The following is a 16,907-nucleotide window of genomic DNA, read 5'->3' as shown; positions in this document are numbered from 1 at the left end:
TGACCACAGCAACTGACAAACCCAATTTAATGAAGCAAAAGGCTCCTGTATAAGTTCCTGTTAGGAATACAATCACAAAATAAGTCATGATACAGGATCTCACATCAATGAAGCATAAATCAAACCAAACAGGGAAGCAAAACTACAATTGTCTACAGGAAGTCTCTAATTTGTAAATCCTGTGAACATTTTTCCTAAATTTGAAATCAGCCCATTCCCTTAGATGGGGCAGCTAGGTGGATGGAGAGTGCCCAGCCTGAAGTCAAGAAGACTCATCTTCCTGAGTTGAAATCCAGCCGCAGACACTTACTAGCTGTCCTGTGTGAGTCACTCAACCCCATTTGCCTCAGTTTCCTCATCTGTAAAATGAGCAGAAGGAAATGGCAAACCACTCCAATATCTTTGCCAAGAAAACCCCAAGTGGAATCACAAAGAGTAGTCAACAATAAATTCCCTTAGGTAAGTCTAGGATACATCCACAGGCATTTCATGAATGCCATAAAACAAAACAACAACAAAAACCCAACAACCACTACCACTGCAAATAGTTCTCTGCCCTTAAGGAACTTACATTCTACTGGGCTCTACCGGGACAGCTACAGTGATAAGGCAATCAATGAACAAATAGTTATTAAAGTGCTACTTATGTGCCAGTTACTGTACTAGGTGTTGGATAGAGAATAAGAAAACAGAAATGATTCCTATTCACAGTGAGCTTACACTCTTAATGGAGAAGACAAATATTTACTTAAAAAAATACCATAAAGTTAATAAATGCTAATATATACACAGGAGTTCAATACAAAGTGGTTTGGGAGAGATGGACTCCGCTTGCAGTTAGGGGGATGGAAAAAGGCCTCCTTCCAATGATGCTGCTTGACCTACATCTTAAACAAAGAGGTTTCTATGAAGAGCCAATGCCAACTATATACAAAGTAAATGTGTGTGTGTGTATCTGATATATACACACAAGATGTGTATGGAAATGGAAATATACCTGGAAATACAAATCAGAGTATACTTATTGGATTTAAGATTTAAAGCTTTTTTAAAAAGGACCTTAAGAGATCCACTATTCTATCTAACCCCATTTTAAACCAAGGCCCAGAAAGAGAGCTCAAAAGACTTGTCTTGGGTCCCATGAGTATTATATTAAATGGACAAACTGAATTTTGAACTTAAGTCATTTGACTCTAATTCTAGGCCTCTTTCCATAGATTCTTGGTTCACCAGCTCTCATATACACACAACTAGAAGCTTAGGCCAAAATGACCTAGGGAGAAGAGAGGTGCTTGAGAAATTCCCATCACTGCTGCTTCCTCTTAAAAGTTCAGTCTCTCTCCTTTGTTTCTCCAAGTTCTACTTTGCTAAGGTGGCCTTTTAAAAGGGACAGAGGGATGGAAGGATGAATGGAAGGCAAAGCTACTTACCTTGAAAAAATGAAAAAAAGCTCAAAAATCCAAATTATTCAAAAACCAGTGGAAGAAGAGAAAATAAATAATACGCTAATATGGCAATTCACAGTTTAAAACATGCTTTTCTTCATAACAACCCTCTGAGAGACAGAAAGCAAAGAGAGAGCAGCACACAGTTTGCTATCCATTATGATGCCCCACAAGAGTCTTGCCTTTTCCAATATGTCTGCTCCCTGCTCCCTAGGCTATTGGCTCCAATGTCTACTTTTCCTGGACACAAACCAAATGCCCATCCATAAGCAATTCTGCTAAGTAAATGGGAAGAGAAGCAGAGCTTAACACTGATAGATAGACCCCCCCCCACCCCCCAACAGAAACTTTAGAAGGCCAAAGCCGTGGGTGCCTTGCTGGGATATGAAGATGATCAATTAGTCTCCTTCTGTGGACTGACAAGGAGAAGATAAACATAAAGGCGTACAGTCCCCTAGGCATGTTCCACTGGGAACCAAACATCTGTGTTCCCATCTTGTGCAGCTGCCAGACAAGTACCAACTTCAAACACGGAAGATTGCAAGGGGAGAATTCCCTTTGGTCAAATCTATTATTAACCAAGAACCAGGACCGTGGAAAGGAACTTCGATCTATAAAACAATTGAAACTGATATTTGAAATTGATTTGTTCAAAATCCAGGGTTTCTCGCATGGACACAAACATGCAACATCATGTCATGGGATTTTTGCAAGACGAACTTCGCCAATCAAGCATGCCAAATGGACGGAGCCTTCTGCCGTCTGCCCTTACTGCCTCACACTCTGTTTGCGAAAGACAGGAATGAAATATTCCATATGTTTTCTTTGTCAGCAACACAGCCATTGAAAGCAAGGCTACAGCAGTTTCCCCGCTGAGGGACTGGGTCAAGCTATTCATGTGTAACCAGGCAGATGTCAAGATGGTAATGAGGAAAAAAATTTCAAAACATTTTTTTAAAAACAGAACAAGGACATAAAAATGCACAACTGTATTTGAAACACTCGGCCAGTCTAAACAGGTTCTAAACACTGCTGCATTTGTTACCGGCTGTGCTGAGTTTATGGGGTATTTTAAACTCATATCTGTATCCAAACTCAGACTTTCACAACTTTCTGGGAAGCATTTCATGTGCCTACCGAAGATACCACACCATTTTGGGGGTGACGAGTGGGGAGTGGGGTTTTAAAAGTGATTTTGCCAGTAAAGTTTTCTTCTCTAAAGTGATTTTTTAAAGTATAATGCCTCAAAACAGAATGGAAATCTAGATATCAAATACCCAATAAAATGTATTAGAAAAACATTTAGAGCCCTTATTATTACTGCTAAAGCAGCAACTAAAAGTGCTCTAGCAAATAAAAATTTCTAGAGTCAAAGCTGTGGGAAGGAATCTAAGAACTTCAATGAATTTACAAATCTGAGTGCCTCCTTTCATCACTAAAAAGAAACTGGAAGTAATGACACAGAGCATTAGGTGTTCCAGTGGATAGAGTACCGAACCTGGAGTCAGGAAGGCTCATCTTCCTAAATTTAAATCTGGCCTCAGACACTTACTAGGTGTGGGACCCTGGGTCAATCATTTAATCCCATTTGCCTCAGTTTCCTCATCTGGAAATGATCTGGAAAAGGAAATGGCAAACCAGTCCAGTGTCTGCCAAGGAAACCCTAAATGGGGTCATGAAAAGTCAGGCATGCCTGAAAATGACTGAACTACATCATTATACTACTCTGGGGAAAGGTTCCTAAAAGAAGAAAGAGTTAACCATCCTTTAAGTCCTCAAACACCAAATACACTCAAAGTTAGGGCCAGAAAATAAAAAATCAAACAGATCTAAAGATTATAGAGATATCATCCTGAAACTATGATGCTAAAGAGACATGCCAAAGCTCAGATTGGCCCCTGTGTACCTGGCCTGACACCTTGCAGACAGCCTCGCTGGCCCCAGGAACTGGGTTTTGTATTCTTGCTCTTTGTGGATAATACGACATCATCAATGAATACAAAGGCCATGGATACAAAATGGGATACAGAAACCATGCTTTCCCAGCTGGTTTTAAAAGAAGGGCCTTCATATGCTTTTCAAAATGACAGCTGTCAGACTAATCTAAATTTTCTCACTGAGTTGTTAGACCAAATTGGGCCTTCACTTTGATCCTGACACACTCATATAGCAACTGGAAAAATATGACTTTCTTTGATGGCTACTTCACAAGAGAACACTAATAGAAATAACAGATAACATTGATATAGAGCTTACTCTGTGGCAAGGAGCTGGGCAAAATCCTTTACAATTATTATCTTATTTGATCCTCACAACCAACCTAAGGGGTAGGGGCTATTATGATGCCCATTTTACAGATGAGTAAACTGAGGCAAACAGGATTAAGTGACTTGCCCAGGGGGCACACAGCTAGTGTCTGAGGTATAGGGTCAGATGCTACAGATTTGAATCTCAATTCTACTACTAACAGTCTGATCTTTAGCAAGCTATATATAACTTCTCTTGGCCTCTGTTTCCTCATTTATCAAAATGGAGGCTGGACTAGACCTCTAAATGTCAGATAAAAATTCTATAACTGAGCAGCTAGGTGGCACAGTGGAAAAAGAACCAGCCCTGGGTTCAGGAGGACCTGAGTTCAAATTTGGCCTCAGACACTTGACACTTACTAGCTGTGTGACCCTGGGCAAGTCACTTAACCCTCATTGCCCCACAAAAAAAAAAAAAATTCCACAACCTAGGTCAGCAAACCATGGCCTGCTGGCCTCTGTTTGCTTTTCAACACCTGCAAGCTAAGTAAGTTTTTACATGTTTAAATACAAACTTTATCTAAACATGTAAAAACCACCCTTGCCGGGGCAGCTAGGTGGCGCAGTGGATAGAGCACCGGCCCTGGAGTCAGGAGTACCTGAGTTCAAAGCTGGCCTCAGACACTTAACACTTACAAGCTGTGTGACCCTGGGCAAGTCACTTAACCCTAATTGCCTCACTAAAAAAAAACTAAAAAAAAAAAAACCCAAAACAAAAAACCCACCCTTGCCTCTCAAGCCACACAAAAAGAGACAACAAAGTAGGTTGACCCCCCTCATCTAGATTCATCCTTGTAGTCTCTGATTTAAGGGCATAGTAACATTCCTACATAATACCAGGTTCAGTTTGGGGTCTTGTCTAAAAAACAGAATATGGAGAATCTGAAGAGGACCCAAAAGGCAGCAATGAAAATTAGCAAATTTAAAAAACAATTAATAAACACTTATTTAGGGATTGCTATGAATCAGGTACTTATATGGAAGGATACACACCCATCTACATATACATACATGCATGCATGCACATACAATATGAGATTCAGAGACAAAAATGAAACCATTCTTACCCTCAAGGAATTTACATTCTATTAGGAGAAAATATGCAAACATACAAGCACATAACATATACACAAGGTAAATGCAAGGTAACAAAGAGAGGAAAGGTATACTAATAGCTATAGGAATGAGGAGAGGCTCCACAGAGCAAGAAAAAAGTCAGAAATCAGATTATAAAGTTTAGAGAAGATGACTAAAGCACAATGGAGCACAATGTAACGGTCTTCAAGTACATTCAAGGATATTACAGCATGCTGTAATAGTAGTTGCTCTCTTTCCCCAAGGAGGAGAGGAAACAGGTTTAAAATGAACCACTATGAATGAAGCTCATCCATTAGGAAGGATTTCACAGGACCAAGAGATAGCAGTGTCACATTTTCTGCAGTTATTTCCTAAGGCACCCAGGTGGTGCAGTGGATAGGAAAGGCCTGAGTTCCAATACAGCCTCAGACACTGATTACCTATGGGACTGCAGGCAAATCACTTAAGCTCTGTTTGTCTTGGTTTCCTCAATTGCAAAATGGGAAGAACTAACATGACCTACCTTGTGAGGTTGTTGTGAAGACCAAATGAGACCATGTTTGTCAGTCTTTGAGCACAGTGCCTAGCACATAGTAGGTGTTATATAAATGTGGATTCCTTTCCTAAGATGTGCTAGACTGGGACTCCAAGTTCAATTCCAGCTCTGGTATTTATAACACTTAGGTGACCTTGGGCCATTCAATTCAACACACATTTACTAAGCAGACAAGTCACTTGAATTTTCTGGGGCTCAATCTCCTTATCTATAAAATCAGGTGCGCATTCTAAATGATTTCTAAGATCTCTTTCACCTCTGGGTCTACAGTAATTGTATATCTGCATGTAGGGGTAAGGTTGGCCTTAGTGTGTATAAAGAAAAACGACTTTAGAGTTAAAGGTCCTGGGTTCAAATCCAGACTCTTACTTACTACTTATGTGACCTTGAATAAGTCATTAGACCTCCCTCAACAACTGGAAGGAGATTTTTAAAAATGATAGGGTTAGGGGGCAGCTAGGTGGCATAGTGGATAAAGCACTGGCTCTGGATTCAGGAGGACCTGAGTTCAAATTTGGCCTCAGACACTTGACACTTATTAGCTGTGTGACCCTGGGCAAGTCACTTAACCCTCATTGCCCTGAAAAAAACAACAAATGATAGGGTTAGACTACATAACCTCTGAGATTTATGAACCTATAACCTTAAAGTCTCTTTCAATTCTATGATTCTTATAATGTTTTAAAAGAAAAATCCAGGATGACATGGTAATCCAGGCTCCATGTGATGCACATTTAACCTATACTGGTTGTTCCTTCAAGCACCTCTTGAGAAGGGAGAGATGGGTAAAATGACAATGCATAGCAAGTATCTTCCAGGCTTCAGAGAAGAAAATGCCATCTGGAAATGCACGGACCTGCCCGCCCAACTATTAAAAATGAGAATTATAAAATCCATCTAGCTACACATTAAAGAAATTCTAAGCAGGCTTCCCAGTTTGGTTATAGATGTTGTCACTTGTTCTAAATTACACAGTGGTTTATGCTGGAAGTTAACCATTGGAACGTTCCAGCAGAGCAGGGGGGAGGAAAGGGGGAAGGAAGTTCTGAAGCAGAGCTGGCCACATTCTTTAGCAGTGTCTAATACCGCTCCAAGGTAAAGCAGCTGTCTCCTGGCCAAATTTATGTCACTCTTCAGATGCTCTTGTTAAAGTAAATTTCCCCAAGTAGAAAAAGTTTTAAATGAGGAAGCAGGGTCTGGGGCAGCTAACCATAAGCAGCTAACTCATTTTCTGTGCATCAAGTTCAAACATTTGACCAAGGTTATAGTTTTTTTTTTAATTCAATGTTTTAAAAGTTTCCTTTTCAAGTTACACTGAATTGCTCAGTTTATTTTTTTTTAAATAAGAACTCCCACTGACAGCCTAGTTAGACATATTTAATTTCTTCTCTCAGTCTATCAGCAGGTAAACATCTATTAAGCACATATTATGTGCTAGGTACTGTGCTAAGTGTTGGAGATACAAATATAAATATACTGGTATAGGAGGCAGCTAGGTGGTGCAGTGGATAAAGCACCGGCCCTGGATTCAGGAGGACCTGAGTTCAAATCTGGCCTCAAACACTTGACACTAGCTCTGTGACCCTGGGCGGCAAGTCACTTAACCCTCATTGCCCTGCAAAAAGAAATTGTATGTATGTGTGTGTGTGTGTGTGTGTGTGTATTTGGTGGGGCAATGAGAGTTAAGTGACTTGCCCAGGGTCACAAAGCTAGTAAGTGTCAAGTGTCTGAGACCAGATTTGAATGCATGTCCTCCTGAATCCAGGGCCGGTGCTTTATCTACTGCGCCACCTAGCTGCCCTCAAGTCTCTTTTTTTTTTTCAGTGAGGCTCAGTTTTAGTATCTCTAAAATGTGGAGGATATTAGCCCTACCTGATAGGGTTATCTGCTCAAAAAGGAGGACAGGGGAAGGAAATAAGCACTTATTAAACACCTACCATCATTTATTAAGCACCTACCAGGTGCTGGGAAAAGTACCAAGCACATAACAAACAGTATTTCATTTGATTATCAAAAACCTACAGGGTAGGTGCTATTTTTGTCCTCATTTTACAATTGGGAAACAGAGGTAGATGGCAGGTAAGTAATTTGTCCAGGTCACAAAACTACTAAGTGTCCAAGGCAGAATCTGAACTCAGGTCTTCATAACTCCTGGTCCAGAATTTTATCCACTTTTCAAGACCTAGATGCCTCTGGTTAGTCTGTGTTATACCACAACTGAACACTCACAACTGCCTAAGATTTGGGTTCTTTCTAGAGACTGAAAGCCAGTAACTCATAAGCAGAAATCCAATTGGCCTCATACCACAAAAGTATCTTAATAAATAAAATTCTCGGCTTTGTCATCAATTTCTAGCAGGGTTTCAATGAGAATCTTTTTTTCCTGTGCCTGAATAGAACCAATGAAGCACACTATATAATTACATCTTGCCATTTAAATAGTTATTTATTGAATAGACCATGAATCTTATTAAAGTTTCTAGAAAGCTGAGGATTCTCCACACTTAACCAGAGCTACAAAAATCTCTCTCCTCCCCCTCCCCCACCCCACATTTTTCTAAGTCCGCTCTGCATGGGACACAGTTCACACATGGCCAACAGTCTGACAATCAGGTGTTGAGAGCCCAAAAAGCCGTTAGAACAGACCTGACGCAGTAGCTTTTCTGATGGGCACGAATTTGCTAAATGTTATTCCCCATTGTTTCTTCTTTAATTGACAACACTTGTCCATCCCAAAACAACAACAACAACAACTTAAAAGTGAGACAAAGCAGCAATAAGGTTGGCTAGCTTTTTATTTCAGAAAAGTAGGTTTTTGAACTACCAAGAACTGAATCTCAGACACCAACACTCTTCAATTTGAGGAGGGGGACTGGAAGGTGGCTAAACCCAAGGCATTTTTTAAAGATCCAGCTCCCTCCTCCAATACCATCCTGGACAAGTCACTTGATCTCTTGAAGTACTTGGCAGCTCTCAAAAACTGTAAGATACAATGCCAGATACTCATCTGCATTGAGAAAGTCCTGCCCAGCAAGCCCTGTGAAATTACAGGTCTGTGTTTAAAAAAAAAAAATAATCCAGCTTCTTTAGAAAAAAACAAAACCCTCTTATCAAGAGGGCTGCAAGTTATATATATTCCAGAGCCAAGGGCACATCTGGCAGTTTAATCTTTAACAAAGGCGCACCAGCAGATTTTAGGCTACTTTCCCGAACTAGAGTTAGTCACTGGATATTAAGGCACACAAATGAGTAGTTAGTTGAAATACACACTTCCACAGCTGACAAATGAAGAGAGGAAATAGGTCATTTCCCCCATAGTAAACACTGCAAAAAACAAAAGTCATTGAAAAAGTTTTCAGTGACTATGGCAGTCTCTTAACCACAGAGAATGTGGGGCTGCTCTTGTTTATTACTCCATCCTAGCAGAAGTATAAGGTTTCAGAGTTGGGGAAGGACCTTCGAAGTCTCTGGAATTCAACCGGCTCTTTTAGACATTCAATGGGAAATGACTCCACCAAGGTCACCCAGTGACATGGGGGTGGGGGGGAACTATAAGACAGATCTCTGGTGTCTTTCCCATTACATCATGCTGCCTCATTAAGCCAGAGAAATAAAGCCAATCAAATGTCTACACTAGACTCAGCTTGTCTGTGAAAGCAGATCTTTGTGTTCTCCTGGGAGGGGAGATTGTTCTCACCCGAAGCTCAAAATTTCTTGGACATCAGGCTGGATACAGGAGCCTTTAGAATACCATTGAGTTCCTTCAGTGGCTCCAAACTTCTCCTTGAAAGGAAGGTCCATGATTTGCACACCAATATTTATCTGTCATTGACAAGCCAGGTTTTCCAATGAGATTACTTGTCCATCCTCAGGAAAGAACAAAAAACTGCATCTCGATAACCAATAAAAAGCTTAAAAAATAAAAGAAAGCAGCACTCAGAAGAGACAGTGTGGCATAGATAGTCAGGAAGACTTGGATCTAATCCTGTCTTTGTCCCATATGAGCTGTATGACCATGGCCAAGTCATTTACCTCTGGTCATGTGGTAAAAATGAAGGATATCCCCTGTAATGGCCTGGTCCAAAATTGAAAAAGTTTACCAAGCCTTTGGGTAGACCCCTAGAGGCAAACATGGGAAAAGGCAAATAAGAAAGGCATTATGGGAGAGAACATCCACAAAAAACATTGAATGGACAGGGAGCCACTTATTGATATTTAAGTGTTGACAGCATGGACGGAAAACTTTCTATATGGACTTCACTTTACCAATCAGAAAATGAGCCTGAAAAAAGAGGCACTTTTAACTTTGTAAACTGAACTGTTTACTAAATATTTATCAATCATCTATTTAAAGGATATATCTTTTTGGAAAAGAATGAGCACCCCCATATACTTTTTTTTTGCATAAATCTGGATTTTCACATAATCTGTTTGCCTGGAGGAAAGTACATCTGCATAGGGAAAATGGTAAATTTTGTCAGCAAGACAAAGGAAACAAGTAGAGGCCACAGTACTAAGTTAATGTTGCAATTCCCAAAATTATACATAGAGACCCCATTAGAATGTGTGCTCCTTAGGAACTTGCCTTTTTTGACTTTGTATCTAGGAAACTTGGCACAGTGCCTGACATATAATAAGCCTTTAAAATATTTGCTTGTTGATTGATTGGCTATAAAAATCAATACAAACAAAAAGGCACAGAGCATAAAGTTAATTATCACCATCTACAGGGGAACAGGTGATACTAGGAAGACAAAAGACTTTCAAATGGTCCGGTCAGAAGAGAAAAGGTGTTGAATGCCCCACCCCCACCCCCACACACACCTTAAGAAAGATTGTGAGAGGGAAATCGGAAACAGGAATCAAAGATCACAGACTTAGGGACAAAAAGGCCCTTAGAGATCAACCAATTAAAAGGTTCTCAACCTGAATAAGTTCCTAAATTTAAAAAAAATAATTTAATAGCTGCATTCACATATAATTGCTGTCCTTGGTATTCCTCTGTATTTTATTTTCTGCATTGAGAAATCTTATTCTGAGGGATTCATAGTCTTCACAAGAACTGCCACAAAAACTCCTGATCTGGTCCAAACCCATCATTTTACAGAAGAAGCCCAAAGAAGTCAATTTTATTTGCCCAGGGCCACACAGGGAGAAAGTGACTTTATCAGCAAAGGCCACTAACACATTCTTAAAGGATTTCATTTGGGAGGTGTGGGGGCCAAGGAAAGAAAAGTGGTAGGAGAGATTTAGGGTACAGGTTATACCTGCTTCTAAGATTTGTAAAATGAAGGCAATTAGAAAAATTGTCTGTATGGTATTTGGACCAACAAATCAACAGGAACTTTATTTTCCAGTTATAAAATCATGCCTATAGAACACAAATCTAAATGAAGCAATAGCCTGCTGGTTCTTCAAACACTCTTCGACACGTTTTCCATGGCAAATTTCCTAATTATTGAACCAAAAGGAAAGCATCTTCCACATTCAGAAGCAACTAGTCAGGTCACATTTTACATGGTAACCAAGCTGACTGAGATGGACTTCATCTTCCTGCCCTGTCACACACTCTAGGCTCCAGTTGAACCACCCTATTTCCTGCTCTGAATAGGACTGGTTCCATCTTCTTCCCATGAGCCCTGAGCACGAGAGCTGTCCCCAGGCTAAAAACACTCACTCTTCAAATCTTTTTCCCCCACTTCATGGAAACCCTAGCTCCCTCTCAATTTTCCATAACCCGGACATTAAAAACCAAGGGCACTTTACACACATGATCTCACTTGATCTTCACAACAACCCAGGGAGATAAGTGATATTATTATTCCCATTTTACAGATGGGGAAACTGAGGCACTCAATGGTGAAGTGCTGAAGTAACTTGCCCAGGGTCACACATCTAGTGTCTTCAGCCAGATCTGAATTCCAGGTCGTGCTCTCTATCGCTGCCCCATACTGCCCTTCCAGCTATAAACCCATGATCCTATGACTGAATACACAGACCCTGAGCTTCTTCCCAGTTCTATTTCTTCCTTCAAGATCTATTTAGCAGATGAGCCCATGGAACCCATAAATTACAATTATGTATTTGAGCACTTAAGGCTTAAAGAGATTAGAGAAATGTTCAAGTACCATTTATTATTGTTATTATCGCCTGAAACTGATCTTACTATTTTGGGGAGAGGGGAAGACAGAGAAAAAAGAAAAGGAAAATGTTGATGAGGGCTTTAGTTATGCTTCAAAATCTGCAAATATTTTACAGGTGTTTCCAGCCACTTCACTTATCTCAGGGGGAAGACTCTTGATTAATATGTATGACACAGTTATGAGGAACATCATAAGGACAGGTCTTCATGTTAAAAGGTATGACACAGAAACAATATCAGTTCCTCTCATGTAGAATTGTGAATAAAGGGCTAACCCGAAGACCTGGGTTCAAGTCCCGCTTCTAGCCCATGGGAAATGTGTCACTATATAGAAATCATTTAGGCCCTAAGCAATGCTTTGAGACGACAAATTATAATTATCTTATCTTCAGTGATAGAGGGGGTTGTCCACAATGCCACTTCCCCTGACCAAAAAAATCAGAGGTCTAGACCTTCTCCAAAGAAAACCCCCAAATTCAGTCTTTTAAGCAAATGTGTTAAGTAAAAATAACCTCAATTCTGCAGAATTGTTCATACTCAGAATCAGCTTTAAAATGTACGTTTCTATTCTTGGTTTGCCCCTTTAACATCATTATTTTTCATGGTAAGAAATGAGAGGAGTTGTCTTTAGAAGAAATGTCTACCATTGGATCTGTACAGCAGGAATAGCAAACCAAACCAGATGCCCTTTGTTTGTATTCATCTAAAAAGCTGCCAGGGCACATCTATTACTTTCTCCTTAATGTGAAGTCTATGCATAAACAAAAAACCAAAGGACCCCAGCTACAGAACTGAAAGGGACCTCAGAGAATATTTATTCCAACCTCTTCATTTTGCAGATGAGAAAGCTAAAGCTCAGATTCAAGGTACTTTCTCATTATCTCCCACTGGTGAAGTGTTTTCTTCTTTTCCCCATATTAGCAGTACATTTTTTTCCCATCAGTAGACTTTTGAAGGTTAGGATAACAACAAAAACAACAAAAATAATAATAAGCAGCACCCTGACACAGTCAAAACTAGGCTGAAATGAAAGATGGATAACCTGGGTCCAAATCCTATTTCAGTCCCTTTCTATCTGTATTTGTTGTTGCTGTTTGTCCTTCATTCTTGAAGAGGACTAGACATTGGAATGGCTTCCAGTGAATTGGATTTAAGTGAGGGAGGGCTGTGCAAAGTCACCAGCCTCATTTTCTCATCCAGAGCCATCTGGGACCAGTGGGCAAATCCACCTATATTACATACACCTTGTTAAGCAAATCCCTTCACCTCTCCAAGCCTAGGTTTCCCCATCTGTAAAATGAGAGGTGAGACCTAGATCACCTCCAAATAAATCCTTTGCAGCTATAAATCTATGATTTCTTCACTCTGATCTGAAGTTTACTACCTTGGGGTCTTTTATTGGAAAATAAAACTGGTCAACACTAGATCCAAAGACAGCATGCCTTGGGTTCATGGTAGAAGCTGTACTGCACCAATAATATAAATTAAAATATCTACAAAGGCACAATTACCGATAGTGGACGTTGTCAGAGTAAGGAAAAAAAACAACCAACAGTAACAGCAGAGTCCAATGGTGTGGACCACACTGATAACTAGATTATTCTACTCCTTAGGAGTCCTGTCACTAGGATATGAGCATCCCATCACTTGTCTGACAAAATATCTATCAGCCCTCTTAGAGACAAGAGCCTCCCATCAGGGTTTCGAAGCATCCTAAACATGATGATACCTTCTAATGCTCTTCACTTAATTGTTTATTAGACACACACTACAATGGACAGAAGACAAGAGAAGGATCTGGGATTTAAACTCCAACAACTTCATTGATGGATTTAAATTGAGCGAGTACCTGGTTCATAGTAAGCACTTGATAAAAGTTTGTTGTTTGATTAATCAGCTCTTTCCGTGTGGGAATTCCCTCCATCAACGTTACAACAGATTATAACTCATTTTAGTAAATGGGTCCTAGGGAGTTACTTGAGGTTCAGAAGAGTGACTTCCCCAGAGACACACAGCTGTAGGGTCAGAGGCATGATCTGACCCCAGATTTTCCTGACCTCAAGTCACCACTCCACAGCTGACTCAGTAGACACATAATAGGATATACAATTAGGACCCAGTGAGTAACTCAAGTCCATGGATCAGCAAAGTCAGATCAAAATAAGTACTGAAATGTAGGGTAGGGAAAAGAAGATACAATCTATCTTATCATGTATCACCTAAGTCTGATGTTGAGGGTAGGCTTGGTTAGGTTCCACTTTTCTGACATCTGCACCTCCCTCTTTAAAAGGCTAACTAACGTTTGGATGGACAATCTTCTTCTGATGCAAAAGCAACCTTCCACTTCCTCTTCCCTTCCTCAGAAAGCTCCTTGTTCTTAAGTTTTACAAGAGGCCTGGAGGGGAGGGATCGGTCTTCTACCTGGATCTAACCACACTGCCAACTTATTGGGGGGGGGGGGCGGATATCACAGGTGTTTCCTCCCTCCACGTGCTGAGACACAGGAAAATCCAAGTCTGTCTCTCTGTCTCTGTCTCTTTCTGTCTCTCTCTCTCTCTCTCTCTCTCTCTCTCTCTCTCTCTCTCTCTCTCTCTCTCTCTCTCTCTCTCACACACACACACACACACACACACACACACACACACACACACACACACACACAGCATACCTTGGCGTGGCACTAAGAGAACCCCTTAAAGCTGAGGTCCAGGATAGCTAGATCTTTTCCCCCTTGGTCTATTCTTCCTCCGTTTTTCTTTCTTTCCTGTCTCCTTCTGTTCTTTCTTCTCTCCTTCCTTCCTTCCTTTTCTGTTCCTTCTTTCCATCCTCCCTCCCTCCCTGTTTTCCTTCCTTCCCTCCTCCTCCTTCTATTCCCTCTTTCCATACCTCCACTCTTTCCTTCCTTCCTTTTCTCTCCTTCCTTTCTTCCCTCCTCCTTCCTCTTTCCTTTTCTCTCCCCTTTCTTCCTTCCTCTTTTCTTCCTTCCTTCTCTCCTTCCTTTTCCTTCTCTCTTTCCTTCCCTCTTTTCTTCCTTCCTTCTCTCCTCTCTTCTCTCCTTTCCTTCTTCCTTGCTTCTCCTTCGCTCTTCTTTCCTTCCTGCCTGCCCTCTCTCCCTTCCTCTCTTCCCTCTCTCCTCCCTTCCCTCTTTCCTCCCCTCCTTCCTGGCCCCGGATCCGCTCCTAGCTCTTCCCCCGGGAATCCCTTGGCAGGCCGAGGGAAAGTTTGGGGCGCCTGGGCCCCCACGGAGCGCAGGGGCAGGGGCTGCGCTGCGCTGCGCTCCCCTCGCCGCCTCCCCTCCAGTCCGCTCGGCTCCCCTCCCCTCCCTCCCGGGCAGGGCGGGGGACTCACAAGGAGTGGGTGAAGGCGCTCAGTCCGTCGGGCACGGCCGTCAGCCCTCGGCCGGTGCAGTCCACTCCCCGGTCCCCGTCGCAGCGGCAGGGAGCCGGGCAGGGCGGCGGGGACGCGCCGCTGGGCCCGGCCGAGCCGCCCCAGCCCAGAGCCAAGAAGCAGAGCAAGCCGAGGCACGGCATCGCCGCCGCGGCGCGCACGAGCGCAGCGCCCCGCTCTGCGGCCCCGCTGCGGGCGCCGGGGCAGCCCCGGCTGAGGCTGCGGCTCCCGCTCGTCGTCCGCCTTCTCCGCCTTCGCGTCGCGCTGCGCCGCTCTGCGCTCGCTCCGCGGTTGGGCCGGGCCGGGCCGGGCCGGCCGGGGTCTCTCCACGCACTCCTAGCCCCGGGCGGCTGCGCCCGCGGCGCTGGCGCTGTCTCTCGCCGCCCGCGGCGGCTGCTGCTCCATGGATGGGCAGAGGCGGCTCGCCCCACACCGCTGCCTCCCCCGGCTCAGCAGGGACCCCGCCGAGCCGGCAGTGGCGACACGCAGCCCGGCCGGGGCTCGGCCATGGCACTCGGCGGCTCCCTCGGCCCTCCTCGCTCGGCGCCGCCGCCCCTCAGGGCTGCGGAGCGGGCCGCTCAACCATTCCGCCCGCGCCCGGGCCGCCCCACCCCCGTCCTAGCCCCTGCTCGCAGTTCTCGCACGAACAGCCCCCACTCGGAGGCGCGCTGTAGCCGCCGCGGGCCTCCTTTTCCCTTCTAGGGTTGCACGCTCGGTCTCCCGAGCCCCCGACCGCCAAGTTATGCAAATCACTTAGGTACATGCAAAACGAGCCCTCGTCCCCGAGCGCTATAGGCGCGGCGACGACTGGAGCTCATTAATATGGACCGAGGCGAGCCTCCATTGGCTGCATGGAGGAGGAGGCGGGCAGGGGATTGGGGGGCGTGTCTCTTGGGTGTGAGTGACAAGGTAGTGGCGGGGGGCGGGGAGGAGGCAGAAATCCCTGACTTGGCTGGATTTGTTGGGCAGGTTGAGAGGCTGCTAAGCTGGTGGACGAAATACCAGGACGAGGCTTTTAAAGATCTCCCTTCCCTGTCCCATTGCTTTCTTCTTTCTGCTCCGACACTCCACTGAAATTGGAAACGACTGAATTGAGTGATTGAAAGTTAAAAACCTGTCCCTTCTGCCCTCAGGTTGTATTAAAAAAAAGGGGGGGGGTGCAAAAGGGCAAAGGAACTTAAGGTGGCTGAGACTTGACAAAGAAATTTCCAAGTGGCTCAGAAGTCCAATTTTTTTTCCCTTTTTAATCTACAAGAAACTTTTGGCCCTCAGGAAGAGTATAAATAAATACCTAAGCCACATTTAATCTTGATGTCACACTAACACACCAATCTCTCCCTTCATCTTGTTATGGGGAAATAGGGTAGGGGGTTTGGGATAGGGGTAGGGGTTTGGGGTCCTTAGGAATTCCTCTTTAAAGAATTACACCCTCTTGCAGACAAAACCGATAGAATAAGATAATAAATATTTTATTTAGGGGCTGGGGAAAGGAAACCAAGAGAGAAATCCTTGGACTTCTTCTCATGGGGAGAAGGCATGACACAGAGTGTGGCTCTGGGATACCAATCTCCTGGAGCAGGAGACAGACAGATACTTTTATAAAGGACTGATGGGGGTGATCATCTGACTGTAGAAAGTTCTCTTAGTAAGGGAGGACTATCCCCCACTGGTAGTGGCTGGGGGAGTTGGGTGAGGGGTGGCTGCGGATCTCTCAAGCCATCTCTCTCCTCCTCCCTGCACAAAGGCAGCAGCCACACCTAATCTTATCTCCCCAGGGGTGAGGGAGAGTGAAATGAAGGGTGGTGGTCCCGGAGTCAGCTCAGTCCCGATCAGGTTTCACTTATCTCTTTAGGTGTGTCTGTTCTCTGGTTTAGTTTCTCAAGGAGAAAGTTCTTTGATGTACCCCAGAGAACTTCTGGGGTACTAGGCCCTATAACATTCTGGAATGCTTTTGGAATCAGAGAACTTGGTCTGAATTCCATTTCTACTGAAGA

At 43.3% G+C, this 16,907-nt stretch overlaps 1 protein-coding gene across 1 annotated transcript in view; it reads right to left on the bottom strand.

Annotated features, from left to right (window-relative positions):
• Nucleotides 1-15,156, bottom strand: part of LGR4 (leucine rich repeat containing G protein-coupled receptor 4) — a 125,674-nt gene extending 110,518 nt beyond the window's left edge. The window contains exon 1 of the mRNA XM_043971139.1: nucleotides 14,875-15,156. Coding sequence (XP_043827074.1) covers nucleotides 14,875-15,056 — 182 coding nt within the window. The 5' untranslated portion in view covers nucleotides 15,057-15,156. The remainder of the gene's footprint in view (nucleotides 1-14,874) is intronic.
• Between the last annotated feature and the right edge of the window lie 1,751 nt (nucleotides 15,157-16,907).

The sequence above is a fragment of the Dromiciops gliroides genome, chromosome 6, assembly GCF_019393635.1.
Source record: "Dromiciops gliroides isolate mDroGli1 chromosome 6, mDroGli1.pri, whole genome shotgun sequence".
Classification (NCBI taxonomy): domain Eukaryota; kingdom Metazoa; phylum Chordata; class Mammalia; order Microbiotheria; family Microbiotheriidae; genus Dromiciops; species Dromiciops gliroides.
This window is presented reverse-complemented; position numbering and strand designations above follow the sequence as displayed.